Source organism: Aedes albopictus, chromosome 2 (genome assembly GCF_035046485.1).
Source record: "Aedes albopictus strain Foshan chromosome 2, AalbF5, whole genome shotgun sequence".
Taxonomy (NCBI): Eukaryota; Metazoa; Arthropoda; class Insecta; order Diptera; family Culicidae; genus Aedes; species Aedes albopictus.
Window position 1 is genome coordinate 495,531,599 of NC_085137.1, and position 18,818 is coordinate 495,550,416.

The 18,818-nt window shown below is 44.1% G+C and overlaps 2 protein-coding genes across 19 annotated transcripts in view; both read right to left on the minus strand.

The window, feature by feature from the left end:
* The window catches only part of LOC109408373 (myocyte-specific enhancer factor 2), a 435,257-nt gene that overhangs the window by 19,787 nt on the left and 396,652 nt on the right, over positions 1-18,818 (minus strand). For 8 of the 16 annotated variants that reach the window (XM_062854298.1, XM_062854297.1, XM_062854300.1 and 5 more), the window contains 3 exons: positions 9,689-10,004; positions 9,203-9,343; positions 9,030-9,071 (listed from right to left, as the gene is read on the minus strand). In XM_062854298.1, coding sequence (XP_062710282.1) covers positions 9,030-9,071; positions 9,203-9,343; positions 9,689-10,004 — 499 coding nt within the window. The remainder of the gene's footprint in view (positions 1-9,029; positions 9,072-9,202; positions 9,344-9,688; positions 10,005-18,818) is intronic. The other 8 variants (XM_062854303.1, XM_062854302.1, XM_062854305.1 and 5 more) reach the window with 4 other exon arrangements.
* On the minus strand, positions 14,843-17,236 carry LOC134287482 (uncharacterized). 3 transcript variants are annotated; one of them, XM_062849352.1, is made up of 3 exons: positions 15,097-17,236; positions 14,964-15,033; positions 14,843-14,901 (listed from the first exon to the last, which is right to left on the minus strand). In XM_062849352.1, exon 1 carries the CDS (start codon positions 16,602-16,604, stop codon positions 15,204-15,206), a length of 1,401 nt encoding a protein of 466 aa, XP_062705336.1. In that variant the 5' UTR covers positions 16,605-17,236; the 3' UTR covers positions 14,843-14,901; positions 14,964-15,033; positions 15,097-15,203. The 3 variants fall into 3 exon arrangements, with proteins under 3 accessions (XP_062705336.1, XP_062705334.1, XP_062705335.1); XM_062849350.1 differs by having other exon boundaries at positions 14,964-17,236; XM_062849351.1 differs by having other exon boundaries at positions 14,847-15,033.

An 18,818-nucleotide genomic window follows, 5' to 3' on the forward strand; every position in this document is an offset into this window, starting at 1 on the left:
CTTTCTAATTGTGGTGAGTGGCAGTTCTAATTGTAGCTAAATCAAGTTTGGTATCACAATAATCGTGGAAGGATTTTAAATGTTATTCAAGAACCACGACTATAGGTGAAAATTATAAAGTATTCATAAGTCAACTCCGAAATAGAAACACCTAATCATGCTACAGCAAAGTCTGGGCAGTCTGTTTTGAATCAGTCATTTTTGACTGGCACGCATTGCGCCATAGCTCCCGAACGTGTATGTCGCAAAAGCGCATTACTTCCGCACAATCAGCAGCTGCGTCGAACCGCGTTCCATTAACGATATTAAATCCATACCCGTTAAAACTTGCAAACTCATTTAACGAGACGGCTCAAAACGGCAGAAAAAAAAACAAGCAACCAACTCGTGACGACTATCACCACCGAGCCTCGGTCAGAAAACGGGAAAAGCATATTAACGCCGCCGCCGCCACCCATCGAACGCGGACTGCTGCCAAAGCGCAATACGCTTTTCCCTGGGAAATGTGAATGTACATTGTACAAGGGGCCGCATGGTGGCTCACCCCACATCGCTTCGCGCCGTTGCCGGTTTTTGTGTCGCGGCCCGTCTCAGATGTTTCACGCGCGCTGTGCTGTGACGCAAATCACGAATTGACTCCTGGTAATTTCGAGCGTCACCACCCATACCCTCGTCCCTCTTTTAGGGGGGTGGGGGACGATGACGGACGACCGCACGAACGAAGGCGATCATACTGGTTGCTGGCTCGGTATCAGCACCTTGGGGAACGGGACTTGGTCGGATTGCCCGGATGAATGGTGTTGTTGTGCCGGTGCTTTTCAATGCTACGGATTTGTTCACCGAACGTTGTTGTGTAGAGTCATCGACGACGACCGACGGTCGTCAGGAATTGCGCCGACGGACGACCGAATCGAACAAACCAATCGAATTCAAGGTTCAAGTACACTCGTGCGCTGCTTGGTGAACCATTTAATTATTATTATTTATTCATGCCTGGCAATAGAGAAGGCAGAGCATTATACTACTTACAGTGGGAATCAAGGTTGACTTAGGAAAGGGTTGAGAATTATCGTATAGTTTTGTTTCTGTCGTTAAAGTATAATGGACAAATTTAATAGCTCAATAGCAAATACCAAGCGTCCACAACAAGCAACTCTGTACAAGCGACATGGTACCGCTTCCAAAAGTGCCTCAGGTGGCAGCTGGGAGTACTTCCGGCATATCAGTAGGGCCGGGTAACAACTTGCAGACCCATCTGTTTATAGATTTCAAGGCGGCGTACGACGCTAGAACCACGAATTCTACCATGTATATAAAGAGATGGATATAATGAAGCGAATAAAACACGGCAGGCTGCGGTGGGCTGGACACGTAGCTGGTATGCCGGAGGAACGACAAGCTAAAACCATATTCAGCAGAGAACCAGGAAGGGGCCGTCGGCTTCGTGGTAGGCCGCGCACACGTTGGCTTTTTGCAGTTGAGGAGGATCTAAGGGCTCTAAACGTTCAGGGTGACTGGAAGCGATTGGCCCAGGATCGAGTCCAGTGGAGGCAAATGCTTCATTCGGCGTAGACTCACCGCTACGAGTTGTAGCCCATCAAGTAAGTAGGGCCGGATGAACACTCTTCATTAGCGCTGATCCTGCTCTAAGCTTAGTCCCCATAAGAAGTCATGTCAACCCTCGGGTGATCTCCCTGCTTGCATAGATAACCACTAGGATTAGGAATTAAGGATACCAGCAAATACCTTAAGCAAGATTTGCTGAAACTCCGCTAGACGGTGGCCCTGGTCAACAAGGAGTAGGACCTTTTGACCGATAAGCGAAGCGTGGTGGATACGCGCAAAGAAGAGATGTCCACCCAAACGGGAAGCTTCTTCTTTGTTGGAAGTTCAACGAGGGCATAGCCAGCATTTTGATCAGGGGAAGGGGTGGCCAAGCCTGTTCTACACAAATCAACGCGGTTCTGGTAGTGGTGGATAATTTCTGAAAGGCTAGAGGAATTATTTTCTGAAAGAATTCCTAATGGAGTCTCTGAGTAAACTTCTCAAGAAATTGCTGGAGGGATTCCTGAAAGATGCCATGGATAATTTATCGATTACTGTTTGCATCCTTTTCTAATTATCTTCCAATGTTATTTGCAAAAGGAATTTCTCCAGAAATTCTTGAAGTAATTCAAAAAATCATCAGGTAATCCTGGAAAAAATCTTGGGTACATCCCTGGAAAAGATGATTGAAGGATTTCTGAAATTTCTGAAGGAACTCCTGAATATTTTTTGAAGAGAACCTGTGAGGAATTTCTGAAGAAATCTCCTCAAGAATTCCTGGAGCAATTCCTGGAATACTTCCGGGATGAATTCCTGAAGAAATACCTGGATGAATCCCTGGAAGAATTCCTACAGGAATGCCTGAATTTCCGGAAGAATATCCAGAGAAACTCTCGTAGGAACTAACAAAAGGAATTCTCGTAGAAATTCCTGAAGGAATTCTCGTAGGAATTTCCGGAGGAATCCCTAAACGAGTTTCCGAAGAAATGTCTTGAGGAGTTCCTAGAATGAATCCTAGATAAATTTAAGGTGGATTCTTTGGAAGAACTTATGGAGAAATTCCTGGAGGAATTCTGGGAGAAATTCCTAGAAAAAATTCTATGAGAAATCTCTATAAAAAATATTTGGAGGAATTCCTGCAGGAAATCTTAGTGAAATTTCTGAAGGAATCTTTTAAGGAATTCTTTGAGAAATCCCTGAATCCTGGAGAAAGGCCCAAACTAGGGCCTGAAGGAACTTCTGAACAAATTCCTGGCGTATGCCCTAGAGGAATTGCAGGAGGAATTCTGGGATGGGACCCAGCAGGTATAAATTCCTGGATGAATTCTTGGACCAATCCCTGGAAAAACTCTTGGAGAAATCCCTGGTGGAATTCCCGGAGAAATCCTATGATAAACCTATCTCTTGAAAAATTCCAGGAGGAATTTCTGGACGATTTTCTGGAGGAATCCCTGGAAAAATTCGTTGAGAAATCCTGAAGAATTTCCTGGAAGAATCTCTGACGAAATTCCTAGAGGATTTCCAGTAGAAATTCCTGGAGGAATTGCTAACATAATATCTAAAGGATGTCCAGAAGCTGTTCTTAGATCAATTCCTGGAGGAATTCGTGATTAAATATCTCGGGAAATTCCTGCGGAAGTTCCTTGAGAAATTCCGAGATAAAATCCTGGAGAAATTCCTAGAGGTATTCCTGTGTAAATTGCTGGAGGAATCCCTGAAAAAAAATACTGGAGGAATCTCTAGAATACTTAAAAGCATTACTGGATGAATTTCTGAAGGAATCTCTAGAGTTCTGGGATATTTCCATTTCTATTTTTTTTTTCTATTTCTGAAATAAATCCTTGAGAAATTCCAGAAGGAATTTCTGGAGGATTTTTTGGAGGAATTCTTGGAGAAATCCTCAAAAGAATTTCTGAAGGAATCCCCAGGACAATCCCTCGAGAAATTTGTGGAAAAATCCTTGGAGGAATCCCCGAAGCAATTCCTTCAGAAATCTCTGGTGAAATTCCTGAAGGAATGCCTGGAAAACTCCATGAAAAATTTCTTAAGGTATTCCTGGAGAATTTCCTGGAAGAGTCATTGGAGAAATTTCTGGAAGAATAATTGGAGAAATTTCTGGAGCATTTCTTGGAGAAATCCCGGGAGAAATACGTGAGAAATCCCCGAAGGAATACCTGAAGCAATCCCTGAAGGAATCTCTGGAGAAATCTCTAGGAATTTTAAGAGGAACTCTGGGAGAAATTCTGAAAAAAAAAATCTTGAGAAATTTCTGGTGGAATTTCAAGAGGAATTTATGGAGAAATTCCTGAAAGAATCTTCACATTTTGCGAGTTTGTCGGGAATGGGATTCGATCCCAGGTCCTCGGCGTGTTAGTCAAGTGTTCTAACCATCACACCAGGTCCGCACCACATTCTGGAGGAATTCCTAAAAAAAAATCTGAAAGTATTCCTGGAGAATTTCCTGGAAGAATCTCAGAAGAAATTCCTAGAGGACTTCCTGTAGAAATTCTTGGAGGAATTGCTAACATAATGTCTGAAGGATGTCCAGGAGTTGTTCTTAGATCAATTCCTGTGGAGGAATTCCTGCCTTAATTTCTGGGGAAATTCCTGGAGCGATTTCTTGGGCAGTTCCTTAAGAAATTCCGAGATAAAATCCTAGAGGAATACCTGGAGAAATTCTTGAAGGTATTCCTGTGGGTATTGCTGAAGGAATCCCTTAAAAAATCCTGGAGGAATCTCTAGAATACTAGAAAACATTACTGGATGAATTTCTGAAGGAATCTCTAGATAGAGTTCTGAGAGATTTCTATTTCTATTATTTTGAAATAAACCCTTGGGAAATTCCAGAAGGAATTTCTGGAGGAATTATTGAAAAAATCCTCAAAGGGATTCCTGAAGGAATCCCCGGGACAATCCCCGGAGCAATTCCTTGAGAAATCTCTGGTGGAATTCCTGGAGGAATGCCTGGAAGACTCCATGAAAAATTTCTTAAGGTATTCCTGGAGAATTGCCTGGAAGTATTATTAGAGAAATTTCTGGAGGTTTTCCTGGAGAAATCTTCGAAGGATTTCCTGGAGGAATTCCTAGAGAAATACGTGGAGAAATCCTTGAAGGAATACCTGAAGCAATTCCAGAGAAATCTCTAGAAGAATTATTGAAAGAATTACTGGATGAATTTCTGTAGGAATCTCAAGAGGAACTCTGGGAGCAATTTCTGAAAAGAAAAACCCTTGAGAAATTCCTGATGTAATTTCAAGAGGAATTAATGGAGGAATTTTCTGAGGAATTCCTGAAAGAATCCCAGGGGTCCTTAAAGAAATCCGTGACGAAAACCCTGGAAAAATCTTTGAAGAAGTTCCTGGAGGCATTTTTAGCGGAATTCTTAGTGGATTTCTTGGAGGAATCCCTGCAGTAATTCCAGCAGGAAAATCTGGAAGAATTTCTGGAGGAATCCCTGAAAAAAATCCAGAAGGAATTCCTAGAGAAAATCCTGGATGAATTATTGAGGGAATCCCTGAAGGATTTCCTGGAGGATTTCGTGGATGAATTGCTTACAGAATTTATGAAGGAATTCCTTGATCTATTCCTGGTGAAATTCCTGGAGGAATCTCTGAAGAAATTCCTGGAGTAATTTCTGAAGGAAATCCTCGAGGAGACCCTGGAGAAATTCCTGGAGGAAATCCTGGAGGAATGCCTGCATGAATTCCTGGAGGAATCCCAGGAAAAAAAAACTCCTAGGGAATTCTTGGAGATATTCCTGGAGGAGTCCTTGAAGCAATTCCTGGAGGAATTTCTGAAAGAATTCTTCGAGAAATCTCTGCAAGAATTCAAGGAGGAATCCCTGGAAGATTGCATAGGAGAATCCCTAGAGGAAAAAATCCTTGAAGGAATTCCTTGAAGAACTCGTGTAAGAATTCACGAAACGTGGTTGATGAGGGTGATCAACAAGAATAGAGATAGATTCTCTGCGATGGAGGTGGCTACGCAGCAGCTTGACTCCATCATTGACTTTACGTCAGCTAAGTCTAATATTAGCAAGGACCTCAAGCAGGCCCTCATTAAACTTCGAAAGTCAATGATAATGGCCTGGCATGACCAAGAGAAACTCGTGGCAACTGTGGCAGCGGCAAAACCCATGAAGGTTGGTATGGTTTAGGACAAGCAATTGCAGAAGCATGTGAAGCAGCCGGAGCTACCAGGCAGCGCCCGCAAGGTAAGGCAGCTACTAACCCCGAAGTTTGGTTGTAAAACCGGCAAGTCGGATCCCAGCCAGAGGTCCCAGAAAGACAGGAAAGGTGGGCCTGAAAAGGCCGGCCTGTACCGGATCGAAGGAAACGAGGAATTGCGACCACTGATTGGTCCGCAGAAACCACGCCCACTGGACCAAAGTAGAGTGGAAGAAGAAGAAGAAACCGCAGGACGTGCAGAAGCGTAGGGACCTTAGGCCTAGGAAACATAGGAAGGCAGGTGCCAAGCGCGAGAAGGGTGACACGCTCGTCATCAAGATTGCACAGTCCAAGTATTCGGAAGCCTTGAAGGCGATGTGGAACGACAAGGAGCGCAAGGACGGGCTCCGCCTACAAAAGTTCGTCGGAAGAGGTCCTTGATGAAGGTGTCAAGGTGAGAGATCTTACAGCGGAGGTGACTCTGAAGATGGCGCGGAAGAGCTCGTTACAACACTATGGCAGTGCGAGAACAAGGTGGCCAACGCAGCTACTGGCAGGGACGGGACACAGGTAGCCTTGGTACTGCTACCTGTGGCGGACGCTAACAAGTCCGTTAAACTAGGAAAGCTCAAGATGGGCTGGTCAGTATGCCAACTGACCCTACACGAGCCACCGGAGGCTTGCTTCAAGTGTCTGGAATCAGGCGCCATGAACACAAGTCATGAGACTATAAAGGCCCTGACAGGAGCAAACTGGCGGCAATACGGCGGAGAAGGCCATAAGGCACAAGGCTGCACGAGTCCACCCAAGTGTTTGATTTGTTTCGGGAAATCCGGGAACTGCAAGCACCCAATGGGAGGTTCCGGCCTTCAGAAGAGCCACAGCTTACAAATCACAGTGCAGGTAACGCAGCTGAACCTGAACCAATGTGACGCAGCCCAGCAACTGCTTTGTCAGGCAGTTTCTGAGTGGGGGACGGATAACGCCATCATAGCGGACCCATACCGAGTATCCGCCGGTATCGGCAACTGAGTTGCGGATGGGACTGGAAAAATGGCGGCGATATAGACGACGGGTAAATACCCCGTCCAGGAGTTGGTATCTTCTACCTACGTAGATTTCGTGGTCGTCAAAGTAAACGGGGTCTGTAGCTGTTATACGGCTCTGCGGTAGTCCATCTAGCAGTTTACGCAAATTCTGGACTGTATGACGACTTTGCTGACAGGGCGATGGCCGGTGGTAATGGCGGCTGATTTCAATGCCTAGGAATGGGGAAGCCGTTCCACGAATAAGTAGGGTTCGCAAAAGATCCTGGTAGAGGCACTGGTCATACTAGATGTAGTCGGAACGGAGCGGAGTCGATTATCGACGTTACCTTTCGTAGTCCTGGGCTAACAAGCAGTCCGAACTGGAGGGTAGATGATGCCTACACACCTGGTGCTTTGCTACAGTATCGACTACAATCCAGCAGTCCACCCTAGAAATAGGAGACCACCGGCTTACTGTCGATTTAGAACCTGCGCCGCACCTGCCTGCGGGCTAGGCGGCGGATGCAGCAAGCACGAACTCAGAAAGAGCGAAATGCACGGTGGGTGGTGATCGCCGCTGCCGAAGTCACGCCGAAGACCGAGTAAGGTCAAGCAAAAACGCCTGCTGTGAGGGTCTCTGTCAGAGTGCCAATGCAAATCCGTGGGGTGATGCATACAGGATCGTGAAAGCAAAGACAAGAGGTGTAATGGCTCCTACAGAGCACTCCAGAGTTGTTGGGGGCTTTTCTCGCCTCATGACTCTAGTCCTTGGCTTCCTTTCGTACGATAGCTGGGGACTGGTCACGCGATGAGGAGAGGGTCACCGATGAAGAAGTTACGGGGATAGCAAAGTCCCTTAAAAGTAGCTATTGCAGGGGCTCCCGCGATGTTTGTGAGCTACAGAGGAGGTGGCGCGTGGACTCGGAGAAGGGCTAGTTCAGACGCTATACAAGAGGTGGTCCAGGGGTTCGGAGACGACTTCGTAGATCATGTCGGTGCCCTGCGGTCAAAATCGACCCTTACAGCGATTAAGTGGCCGCGCAGAGAACATCCTGGTAGCTGTCGTGGCGTCGGTTTACTGGGTTCCTAAGCAACACACATGGTTACAAAACAGTTACGGCAGCGCATGTAAGGGTTGCACAGAAATCACTGTGACTTACTACGCAACCCTTACATGCGCTGCCGTGACTATTTTGTAACCAAGTGTGTTGCTTGGGTTGGATCCGAGCGGCCGCGGTTGGAAAGGGGTCACCGGTAAGGGCCGGGGCATGTGGAGGCCCCACTGTCAGCAATCCCTTCTGGAACAGCTGATGGGGCCTGAAGGATAGTAATACCATTGCCTTCAGCAGGTCAAATCGCGTTGCACGTAAGCATCAGTTCTTGATGTCTGCAAATCAGTTGGGCGCGGGCGGGGTTGAACCAGCCCGTCTTCCGAGGACAGAGGGAGAGGTGAGGACCACTCGGGAAACTGACTAAGCGCCAGCATGCTATCGTGACGGACAAAGCGAGTCATCGATGTTCGTTGCTACAGGCTACGCATCTAACCTTGAGGGTGCGATGAGCACTAGCCCCTCTCTGAAGCAAGGCCTCTTGGTGGTTCCGGAGAGATGAAGGGTTTGGCGACCATAGGAATGAGTGTAGTGGTTCGAGGAGAGAGTAGTCCTGGCTTTTACTTTTATTATAGAAGACGGCCTTAATCCCACACTACCCGGACCTTCCTGTTCGTGTGTCTGTTGAGCAGATTTTCCCCCTATGGTTTAGATTAGAAGAAAAAAAAAATGTTTACGCAAGGCTGCCAGGTTGGACTCCATGGTCAAATGGCAGCGCGCGAGGGACAGTTCCACCAAAGGAAAGTGGGCCCACATGTTTATTCTGTCTTTTTCAGGTCCCTGAGCAAATCAACGGCCTCATTGAAGCTCACTACTTATTTGCATCCTCTCTGGGCTTTTCCTTGTAGAATTACTAAAGGGACTACTGGATTAAATCGCCAAAAAAAAAACCTAGTGTAGTCCTTCAAATTAATTTATAATTCAAGCCATAAGAAACTTCTACAAATAAATCCTTGCAAAATGTATGAATGGCCTTTTTTTCGCCAGAACTTTATGTTCATTTTACGTTTAAATTTTTAAACCGAGAACAAACACAAAAGCTTAAAAAACAACGAAAAGGTAATAACATACGACGTTGTGTTAAATAGAATAACTACATCTCTTTGTTTACAATGTTAACCAGTTAAAAAAACACTCGCAATCAGCCTACGGTTAAAGTGCACATCAACTCACACACTTACGGAAGTCACACCAACCGGATGGATCGGTGAGTGCGGTAATCGCTGTGTGGTAGCAAGAGGTTTTTCGTATATTTAGTATCGTCGTTCGTTATCGTTAGAGAGAGAGAGAAAGAGTGAGTGAGTGAGTGGCGAAACACCACCAAACACACGCGGGGAAAACTTGGCATGCTTACTTTTGTTATGGTTATTGTTATTGTGGTTATGCTGGTGCGTGCCAATACCTGGACTCGGCCCGGGACTGGGAGATCCACCGAGGGGTGACGCCGAATGTGGGTATCCGTTGGACATCTCCAGGATTCCACCGGAGGGATACACTGTGAAAAATAACGAGGGGGTGAGAAGGGAGGTTATTAACGAAAGGTACGTAACTTATTGCATTGCCACATGCAATAGTTTTTTATTCCCTTTGGGGATAATTTCTTCATTGGGTAACGCAACACTTGTCGCTGCGAATTACAGCCGTCTCGGAAAGTTTTATGATGCATTAAAATCGTAATACCTGCGGCCAAGTGGCACCCTACAAATTAAGAAAACTTCTACGGGAAGTCCTGTACAAAAATAGCTACCCGCATTAATTATTCACACAAGCTATGACTTAAGTTTCCGTTCTTACGCCATCAACAAAGGAGACGCATGGTACCCCACAGCAGTCCACTCACCTGAGTCGGTTTCTGAGCTGGAAGGCCGCGGACTAATACTATTGTGTGCCATCTGGGGGCTGCTCTGCATCATGCTGGAATCGTTGTAGGTCCCTATGACGGGCACCGATACCGGTAGCGAGTAGCTGTTCCCCGCCATGTTGACTCGCCCGCTCGCCGACAGCTGCTGGTTCCGTTGCATCATGATCTGAAAGTCTTCGTCGATCTTGTTGTACTTGGCTTCGGTGCGCGGCGTCAGCGTGTAGCTGTCCTCCGGTTCGGGCGAATCCGGCGACATGGTGCCATTTTTGTTCTCCTTCTGTGCGTTTACCTGCAACTGTGAAACAGACAGGACCTTACAGGAATTACGACTGCTTTATATGACTGTGGGCCCGGGTGGGAAATGGGCACGGCGGCGCGGCGGCGGTGGTGGCAGGGCGCGAGCAGAGAGTGAGAAAGCGGCAGCTTTTCGGTTACTTCTCAAATGGAAAATATTACCGGCACCGGGGACATGAAAGTGACACGCAACACAACTGCCACGGTGCCACGGCGAAAGAGTCACACACACGCAAACCAATATATACTGCAATGCAATGCAATCGAGCTTTAGAAGGAAGGAAAGTTGGGGGTGGGTTTGAGGGAAGAACTACATATAACGAAGGTCATGAAATAATAATTAATGTGATAATGGCAGTGCTACGAATGGAAACTCACAGGTTATTCTCAAAAGCATAAATTTTTATGTTCATTTATTGCTATAAAAAATAAGAATTCTAATATAAAATTCTGCTTTTACTACTTTAAGCAGAATGTTTCTCTTTTTGATATTCGTAGTAATATGTAGTGCAAGGAATTTTAGAACATGTCACCCGTAGCACTTGGTGCGAGGGCGCTGATACGCTGCCTTTGTAATATTTTGGCTTTCAATCTTTCTCAATTTTGTTAATGGGCTGTGTGACCACTTAGGTTTGGAGTGATGTTTTTGGCATTTTCTACACAAATCAGTATTACACCAAATAATTTATTGATTGATTGATACGTACATTATCTAACCACAAAAACTCAATTCTATTGATATGACGTTGATTGAGTCATAGCAAAAGTGCCCAAAATAGGCCTCTCAATCAAAATGGTCCCTGGAGCGGAGCTGGTGTAGTGGTTAGAACACAAGACTATCACGCCGAGGACCTGGGATCGAATTCCACTCCCGACACACTCACATAATGTGAGTTCTTCCTTCGGAAGGAAAGTAAAGCGTTGGTCCCGAGATGAACTAGCCTAGAGTTAAAAATCTCGTTAATACAAACAAAAAAAATGGTCCCACATCCTGCATTACGCAATGGAGAGAAGATTGTTGGGTTGGGAGAATGTTGATAAACAATGCTACTAGATAAAATTATTTTAAGATCGTGTACCACCATGCTCCGTGAAGTCTTGTCAGTTAGGAGAATAGGGGCATAATGGACACCCTAAGCAAATGAGTACATTAAGCCTGTATAACAGAGAAAAACTTAACATATTATCAGTTGGCTTACAACTTGACCTTGTTTCCTACGTATTTCAATCATTTACAGTAAGTAGAATGCTTTTATTGTAAAGAAATCGAGACAGGCAAAACTTTCACTTTTCAAAAAATGATCAAATAGCTCTAACTTTTTAAAAGTGCATCTAAAAAACTAAATTTTTTAACTGTAAGTTATTCAACTAGTTGTGTATCAACGGTCCAAATTTGGGAAAGATCGGGCAATTCTACATAAAATTAGAAAAGATTCTAGAAAAAGTCATAATTATCCGATAGCCAACTTTGAATTGTTATATCTTCGAATGCAATGAACCAAATGCAATGAAATTTTGAGCGTTCATGACTTATATGATTAGCTATGGAAAACTTTTGACATAACCTAAAGTTGTTCACACGGAAGAAATTCATAGCGTTAAGATTATTTTTCTGATATACCGTCTTTGAGGGTAACAATGAGTCAATTTTGATACAATTTTAGTTTTGAGGAAAATTTACGAACTCCAAATATTTTTTCATCATTTGAGCATGCATTACCAAAGATCACATTCCACTGATCAAAGGACTTTTTCATGCAACGAAGCAAAAGTTATTGAACGATGAATGTGGGAGTATGCATTTTTGACCCATTCTCACCCCAACGGCGGTATCATTTTTTTTTTCAATTTTTATTTACGTGTGTTTTAACTTAGACTAATTCTACACTTTCTGATATAACACCAAATTCTCGAAAATTTCAACATCGCTTCAAAATGCGAGATGGTAGTTATAGTTTATTTGAATTCTCTCTAATTAACTTCCATATGGATATGTTTTGAAAGGAAGTAACAAAATAACTGGCAATAAATCTTGCTATAAATTGAAAAAGTAAACCAATTTACTAAAAAATCACAAAATAAATGAAATTGCTGTAACTTTTTTTCTTATTGATAATTTCAAGATAAGTCAAACTTTTTTCAAAGCTCATTATATGAGTCATAGGTGCTCAAAATTTCATTGCATTCGGATCATTGAATCCGGAGATATAACAGTTCAAATTTGGCTTTTGGATATTTATGACTTTCTCTAAAACTTCTAACGTCATGTAGAATAGCTCGATTTGGACCATTTGGACCACAACTAGTTGTTTAACTTATAGTAAAAATTTTAGATTTTTAGATCTTCTTCTTCTTTTTGGCTCGACGTTCCAACTGGAACTTGGCATGCCTCTCTTCAACTTAGTATTCTTTGAGCACTTTCAAAGTTATTAATTGAAAGGCTTCTTTGCCAGCCATTGCAAGAATTTGATACACTTTGCCCAGGGAAGTCGAGAAAAGTTCCCGACCGGAACGGGAATCGAACCTGTCGTCTCCGGATTGGCGATCCAAAGCCTTATCCACAAGGTTAACAGGAGATAAAATGAAAGTTCTGCCTGTCCCGATCATTTTGTCTATCCCCTGTAGGTTGTTTAAGGCTATAGATTGGTTCACTTTGAATTTAGTGATTAAACAACATTTCAGCATAGTGACTGGTAATGCGATCTTTACCTTCCCCAGATCGCCTTATAAGGCCATCGGAAAACCTGAGAACAATGTTTCAAATTATTCGCAATTAAGTGAAAAAGTCCTAAAACATCCGCCATCTACCATATACATGTGAGGAATTAGCAAAAAAAATATATTACATGAATAATGTAACATAAAGTAGAACATCCCATGTGGACAAATACACAACACACAACATAAATTTTGCCATGTTACCCTAGTGAATAACAATTTCCGAACCCAGGATGACGAGGTTTGATAATTGTTGTTGATTTATCAGTTAATACTGTAATCCTGTTTTGTCTGGTAGGTTGCCTTTTGGTTCACAGCGTTACTTGCTTTCATAGCGTGAATGTTGCGTGACTCACCGGAACAATCCGTTCCCATCCATCTTAGCAAACTACAGTAGAATCACTTGACATGATACGGGACCTCGGGATGCAGGCGACTTGCTCCGCCAAAGCTCTACTCCTCAATGAGGTAGCATCACACTGCCCACCTCGTCATGCTGCTTGCTGTCATCGACGCTTGCTAGGGGAAGGACACCCAAGGGGAACGTCACTAATCTTTGTTCACACCCCGGACATAGCATGAGTTTTGGCTAGGAATTTCTAATCTTAAGGGGGCATTCTGATTCGGGTTCAATACGAGTCGTTTACATTTCGATATCCCTGTCAGGGAACGATTCTTATATCTGATGAGAAGATTTTTTGCCCGAAATGATCTGAGGTCATCAAAATGAGATTGCTGAGATCTCATGTTGCTCTATTACTCCAGAGCACTATAAATGAGCATAAAACTTAGAGAAAAGTTTACAAGTTAAAATAGTACATTTGAAACAAGAATAAAACTATTAATATAACTAGAGATTCTCACAAGGAATCGCGCATGAAGATGCCTTGAAAAAGCATGAATTTCTAGCAGATCAGGATCTTGGTGGTCTATTGGCTACCGCTTCTGATTCGTATGCAGAAGGTCCTGGGTTCAATCCCTGGCTAGTCAATTTCATACCACTTTGTATCTTATGTATATTAACACGTTCATGGTCATCGCTAGAACAGAAACGGGTTGAAACGCCTTAGAGTTATGAAATCAGGCGAACAGTTCCGCGCATCATCTTCAGAGTAATAAATACACTAATCTTTCATCTTACGCTTGGCATCCACGCACCAATGTGTGAACCCTCTGCCAACCATATCCCACCAACAATTTGACATCCGCATGAATTTATGCAGACGCAGAGGTACACTCCCGTTCAAAAGTTTGGGGTCACCCCCTCTAAAACATGTAATTTTTTTAGGCCCATATCTCTGCCAATTTGCGTCCGATTTCAAAACCCTAGGTTTCATTCAAAAGATAATAAGTCAAAGAAACTTTGAACATGATTTAAAAGAAACTTTTTCAAAAAATTTTGTATGTAAACTCAACCCAAAGTTGCCAAATTTTCTAAAAAATGAATATAAACTTACGGCAGTGTCGCTGGAAATTGGGTCGACCAAATTTTAAGATGAGAGCGGTAATATGACCCATTTTCTATTAGCTTTCAACTGCTTTTTACAGAACTTAGCTAAAAAATCTAGAAAAAAAGTTATTAAGTAAATTAATCCTTGATGTCATCGACCAAAAGTTTGTGGTCACCCCTCAATATGATGTATCGGCCAAAAGTTTGGGGTCACTATCGTTAAACATGGAAAAGTGATTTGTTGATATCTTTGTCATCTTTCATTCAATTTTAATTCTTCTCGGCTTATTTGAAACAAAATGAATGATACTTACTGCATAATCATTGAGACACACATATTTGTTGAAATTTACATACTAAAACTTAGCGTAAAGTTGCCTCATTTTTTGAAGCGTGGTAAAATGTGATAACTTTACATAACATTTTTATATACAATAATCGTTAAATACGTTAAGTTAAAGGCATCAAACGTAAATTTAGTTAATTATCTCTTAAATGAGCCAAAACTAATTAAAATTGAACTATAGATGACGAAGATATCACCAAATCACTTTTCCATGTTTTACGAAAGTGACCCCAAACTTTTGGCCGATACATCATATTGAGGGGTGACCCCAAACTTTTGGTCGATGACATCAAGGATTAATTTACTTAATAACTTTTTTTTCTAGTATTAAACTGATTCTAAAAGCAACTCCGCAGCTGGTTTTTGGGTTGGGAACAGCTTTAGCTGAAATATTTAATCGTAAATCAAATTCATCTCCTAATAGCGTCACATATCATTCTACTTACAATTTTTCAGTTTTTCTTCCTGTTTTCCTTTAGGCTAGTTTTCAATCCGTTCTAATAGTAGGCTTTAGATCTAAGTATACAAAATAGGTTTAAATACAAAGTATTTCACGGATATTTATATATAACTGTTTACCTTCACCAGTAGCTAAATTATAATACGGGAAATAAAGAAATTCTTCCGAATATTTGGTGTTTTCTATATGCACAATCTAGAATTCACTTCGCTAATTCAATATCAACTTAATCCTGCTTATCATCATCCCTGACGTCTACCACCACATCTGCAGTCACTGTCAAAGTTGAAGCATCCCTTGCACAGTACGTTCCATGCGACCCCTGTGGTGCTTTGTTACATGTATTCGCCGGGGGGTACTCGTCGTCACATCCCCCCGCCCGTAAAGCGCTCTCCTGGTCAGATTTACGTTCCTCAATGACGTCGAGTAACGCAAGTTTTACCACCGGCCTACGAAATACTCCTTTAACAGTCTGCACCCACGCTTGACGTACACGTCCGTCTCTGCCGCAGACTACACGTTCCACCTTTCCTCGCAGCCACTGACTCCTTATGGTTTCGTCCACGACTAGAACCAAATCTCCAACTTTTAGATCCCTCACCTCGTCGAACCATTTTGAGCGCCGGGATATGACCGGAAGATACTCCTTCAACCATCGTCTCCATATACCGTCCGCCAAAAGCTGGGCCAGCTTCCATCCACTCCTCAATGTCGAACGGAAGTTCACAGATTCGACTGGCAACTGCTTTACCCCGCTTGAACTGCCGAGCAGAAAGTGATTAGGGGTTAAAGCCTCTTGTTCAGCAGACTCAAGCGGAATGTATGTCAGCGGACGGCAGTTGATCATGGCTTCTGTCTCGATTATCACCGTTTCTAGAACTTCGTCATCTGGCCGACGTTGAGTCTCAAGAATAGTTCCGACCGCAACCTTAACGGAACGGACCATCCGTTCCCACACTCCTCCCATATGTGGGGCCCCGGGAGGGTTGAACATCCAACGTGTTTTGGAATTGGTGAATACGGTCGCCATATGATGATTTCGCTCCTCTATCTCGCGCTTAAGTTGATTGTCGGCTCCGTGAAAATTCGTCCCGTTATCCGAATATATCTCCGCCGGAGAACCCCTTCTAGAGACAAACCGACGAATTGCCATTACGCACGACTCAGTTGTCAAGTTATGCACCACTTCCAAGTGCACGGCTCGGATGGTTAAGCAGGTGAATAGTGCTATCCACCGCTTGCAATTGTTTCGTCCTACTCTCACCAATACTGGCCCGAAGTAGTCTATGCCCACGAAGGTAAAAGGGCGTACAAAGGGTGTTACCCGTGCTTCAGGCAAGGGTGCCATTGGTGGGGAACGAGGAACGGCACTGCGGATACGACACTCCATACATCCACGGGACACTTTTGCGATAAGCGAACGTAGCTTCGGAATCTCAAATTTTTGTCTCATTTCATTAACAATAGTCTCACGGTTGGCATGTCGGAAGCAGCGGTGAAACCAATCCGTAATGAGGAGACTGATTCGATGATCCCGAGGTAGAATGGTAGGGTACTTAGCTTCATCCGGTATCCAAGAAGCTGCACCAAGACGACTTCGTTTACGTAATATTCCGTTCTGGTCCATGAACGGCCACAGTTTATGTATGCTGCTTGATTTAGGAACGCCTACATGGAAATCCTCTGGTCTTCCACTGGTCTTCTGCAGCAATTGAATTTCTGTACCGTAGAACCCTCGTTGCGCCTGTTTCCATAAAAATTCTTCCGCGGTCTTCAACTCCCTTTGTTTCAATGCACCACGCTCCAAGGTCTCGCCTCGTTGAGACCGTTGAATGTTCTTAACGAATCGGTGAACGTATGCCGTAGATCGAAGAAGTCGTTCCCATCTGCTGAAACGATCGACGTCCACGAGTTCATTCGCTGCAGGAAGATGCACATGGCACGAACGGAGTTCTTCTTCTGTAGTCAGAATAGGTTTACTTCTTTGGGGCCAGTTTTCTTCTGGCTGTTGAAGGAACTCCGGTCCGACGAACCATGGGTTGGCCGGATCAATTTGTGGTCCGGAGCCCCATTTAGTGGCAACATCCGCCACATTCAGTTTCGATGGAATCCATCTCCACTCTCCAACTTCCGTGCTCGAAAGTATTTCTCCAATCCGGAACCCCACATACTGATGATAGCGACGTTGTTCAGAGTGAAGCCAAGCTAGTACCGTCGCCGAATCAGTCCACAGGAATCGTTGTACTACAGGAAGACCGTGCATAGAAATTACATTGGTCAACAGGCGAGTTCCTAATACGGCAGCCTGGAGCTCCAAGCGCGGGATCGTTAACATTTTCAGTGGTGCCACCTTGGATTTTGCACCGACAAGTGCTACTAAGGGACCGCGACGAGATTCCACTCGGAAGTACGCTACGCTAGAATAGGCTGACTCACTAGCATCGACGAATACGTGCACCTGAAGTGACCGGTACACCTCCGCCTCCGCTGTGGGGAAGTAGTAGCGTGCTATCTGGATTGAGCTAAGTTGATGCAGAAGTTTGCTCCACTGGAGCCACCTATCGTATAGCCGCTCATTGATTTTGTCGTCCCAATGAGCCCCGGAAGCCCAAATATCCTGCATTAGGATCTTTCCGTGTATGAGATAGAACGCAATCAGTCCTAGGGGGTCAAAAAGGCTCATAACCACCCTCAGAACCTCTCTTTTCGTAGGAACGTGCCCCTCCCGAATGATGACCGCTAAGTCACTGCGCATTGTTAGGTCGTATGTAAAGCAGTCACTTGCAGGGGTCCATCTCATTCCAAGAACGGATTCAACACCTTCTGATTTGTCCAGGAATAGCGATTTGTCAGCATCTTCGGATTCTTCTCCAACTTCAACAGCTATTTGAGAGTCGTTTGATAGGAAATTGCGAAACTCAAACCCGCCTTCGTGATGTATCATCTTCACTTGCTTGCCAACCAAAACAGCCTCCGCGTGGGAATCAAAACTATCCAGATAGTCATCTACGTAGTGATAATGGTGTATCGCGTACGCAGCTCGCGGATATTCATCAGCAAACTCATCAGCATTCACATTTTTAACATATTGGGCTGAGCACGGAGAGCTGGTAGACCCAAAAGTTGCTACGTCCATTACAAATACTTTGGGATGGTGGTCATGGTCATTTCTCCACAGAAACCTTTGGTATTGTCGGTCCTCTTTTCGAATTCGTATGCGATGAAACATCTCCTTGATGTCAGCTGTCAGCGCGTAGCGGTATTTCCGAAAATGGCAGAGTATGGATGGAAGCGAGGACAGCATATCGGGTCCCTTTAGAAGGGCGGAATTTAGGGAAGCACCTTGAACTGACGCTCTTCCGTCCCACGTCAGTCGAATCTTTTTTGGTTTTTTGGGGTTTTTATGGACTCCCAGGGGCAAATACCATGTTTGATTTGGCTGCACAGCCGCCAACTCTGACTCGGAAGCGACATGAGCATATCCCTTTTCGAGATACTGCTGTATTTGAAGACGAACGTTGTCGTACGTCGTTGGATCCTTGCTGAGCTTGCTTTCTAATGCACGAAGCCGTCGGGAAGCCATGCCGCGGCTGTCAGGAAACTGCACATTCTCGGTCTTCCATAGGAGGCCCGTCTCGAAACCAGTTGGAACTCTGCGAGTAGTCCTCTCTAATATCATGCGAGCTCTTTTATCTTCGTCAGACTCCAGAACTTTTTGGGGACTTGTAACGCCAGAATTTTCCAGGGTGAAAAAATCACGTACGATCTCACTCAATTCTCGATCCGGATCGGTCCATCCTCCAAAGTGAAACCCACAAATTACTGACGACGTTGGTGCCTG

What these genes read in the sequence shown, in the direction of transcription:
- LOC134287482 (XM_062849352.1), bottom strand. Translation starts at nt 16,604, where the DNA reads ATGGACCAGAACGGAATATTACGTAAACGAAGTCGTCTTGGTGCAGCT.